This window comes from Mirounga leonina, unplaced genomic scaffold, assembly GCF_011800145.1.
Source record: "Mirounga leonina isolate KUSES-001 unplaced genomic scaffold, KU_Mleo_1.0 Mir_171, whole genome shotgun sequence".
NCBI classification, from domain to species: Eukaryota; Metazoa; Chordata; class Mammalia; order Carnivora; family Phocidae; genus Mirounga; species Mirounga leonina.
Genome location: NW_023270436.1, coordinates 13,856,266 through 13,858,667, shown reverse-complemented (window position 1 = coordinate 13,858,667; position 2,402 = coordinate 13,856,266). Strand labels below are relative to the sequence as shown.

At 51.0% G+C, this 2,402-nt stretch overlaps 1 protein-coding gene across 1 annotated transcript in view; it reads left to right on the top strand.

The window, feature by feature from the left end:
• KSR2 (kinase suppressor of ras 2) overlaps nucleotides 1-2,402 on the top strand; it is a 400,598-nt gene that overhangs the window by 296,563 nt on the left and 101,633 nt on the right. The window contains exon 6 of the mRNA XM_035017093.1: nucleotides 846-915. Coding sequence (XP_034872984.1) covers nucleotides 846-915 — 70 coding nt within the window. The remainder of the gene's footprint in view (nucleotides 1-845; nucleotides 916-2,402) is intronic.

The window sequence follows — 2,402 nt, the reverse complement described above, 5'->3', positions numbered from 1 at the left end:
GGTCCTCCGTCCACTTATTTTAACATGAGTTTAGATGGTATGTGGTTGGACATATTTTAAATAATTACTGACAATATACAGAAAGTGATATTAGTTTTCAATATAGAGTGTGCTTTTAAAATAAGTGTATTTAAACAAACAAAAAGAGTTAACTTAATATAGTAAGTAAATAACTTTATGGGCCATACGGGACATGACAAAACTGGGAAAGTGGCCCCCACTTTCACACCCCAGATGATGTGATGGGCAGTGAGGGGGGCTGGGTCTGCTGGACTCACGGGAGGCTCCGCCTTGCTTTGTGGTTCTCTGAGGACATGCATGCCTGGCATTTGGAATCTACCGCGTTAGAACTTTGCACACAAGGGCATGTGCTCTAGAGTCTCTCAAGTCTGGATTCACAGCTGCTCTGCAGCCTCCAAGGTGTATGACCTTGTACCAATGATTTCCTTGCTCCAAGCCTCAATTGTGTTGTCTGTAGGGTGGGGATGCTAACAACCCCCTTCTTTTGGGTCGTTTTGAGCATGTAACAAGCTAAAGCATGTGAGTCACTTGCCACATGCCTGGCACACACTAAGCACGCCATAAATGAGCAGTGCTCATTTTTATTCTTTCCACAGCTGGCTTCTTTCAAGGCACTCCCTGGCTGCCCTACCCAGGGGACCTTGCTTCAGTCAAAGTAACACATGTTAAACCGGTGTTCCGTTTGGCTTTGGTTTAGCGAATGCTGGTGGTGGTCACTGAAGCCAGCGAGGCTCCCTCTTCCTTCCAGGGCTCAGCTGGAGCCCGCCCCATCCTCTGACTTTCTGTGTAACCGGCTCTTCTCCTCCTCTCTTCTCTCCCTGCAGACACACTGTCCGTGCCGCGCTGGTCCCCGCAGATCCCTCGCAGAGACCTTGGCAACTCCATCAAGCACAGGTAGGCTGGATTCCCGTGGGCATCAGTGCCCGCCTCCCAGCACAGTGAAGGCTGGGATCTCTGGCCGCCGGAGTGGGAAAGGCTGGGCAGATATTCTGCTCAGCCTCCGGTATCACCAGGCCCCTCTCTCCTCTGCCAAGTGAACCCTCATTGTGGCATCTTATTAACCTTGGCCCTTGTAAAATCAGCATATAATGGTTAAAAGCCAGGGCTTTGGATTCCGACTTTCCTGTGTTCCAATCCTAGCTAGTAAAGCTTTGCAACCTTGAGGAAGTTACTTAACCTCTCTGAGGCTCAGTTTTCTCATCAGATAATTCTGCCTACCCATAGGTGTGTCATGAGGATCAAATGAGATAATATATGTCAAGTGCCAAGCAAAGGGCGCATAATAATCACTCAGTAAACGGTATCATTGTCAAGACAAAGGCTTTACATCCTAATTTTTGGCTCTCTCCACCCAGAAGACGGGATTGCATACTGCACTCATACTGAACTCCGCTGAGGTGTAGGTCAGTCCAGAGCTCCAGCCTTGTTGGGTCCATGGACATAAGCTCCCCAGGGGTACACCTGTCCTTTCGGGAAGGAGACTTGGACCTACTAAACATCCCTTATAAGAAGTTCTTTAACTTTCCAGATTTAACTTTCTACATTTTATGTCATTGTCTTCACAGTCTCCTCACAAGCTCAGTGGGGTAAGTAGCCCAAGTGTGGTCATGTCCCTTTGACAGATAGGGAAACTGAGGCCCTGCACGATTAAGTGATGGGCCTACAAGCTAATTGACCTCCACACTCTGTGTTCTTTGGACACTGCTCTCAGAGTCTTCTTTGTACGGAGGCCTCTGGGAACTAGCTGAGGGACCTGTTCACTCATTCACGGATTCTCCGCGCTGGTATTTGTAGGGCATTTCTGTGCCTGGGAAGCAGCACCGCGCAAGACCTAGGGCCTGTGCCCTTGGGGAGCTCGCGGTCCGGTGGAGGGCTAGAAGGCTAACAGACCGCGACAGTATGTGCGAGCGGGGCTACAAGCGGGAGCGGTATCAGGGGTAGACACATCGCCATGGGGGCGGGAATGAGCACACTCTCCTGGAACGGCACCTCGTCAACAGTTGTTGAAAGAAACGTGTTGACACGATAGTTGTTAAGACTCAAATGAGGAAACGGTGGAGGAAGCAGTGAGAAATACGTGATACACGCGTCAATGGTCAGGCAGGGAGATGCGGGGAGTAAAGCATCAAAAAGAAGGGCCTTTTCTGTTTGCTTTCCCACTTGCCCCCGGCTCAGTTCCACCCCTGAATTGGTCCCGCCTCTGGATTGGCCACACCTCTGGCTCAGCTCCACCCCTGGATTGGTCCCGCCTCCAGGATTGGCCCTACCCCTGGCGCAGCTCCACCTCCGAATTCACCACACCCCTAGCTCAGCTCCACCCCTGAATTGGTCCCGCCTCTGGATTGGCCACACCCCTGGCTCAGCTCCACCCCTGAATTGGT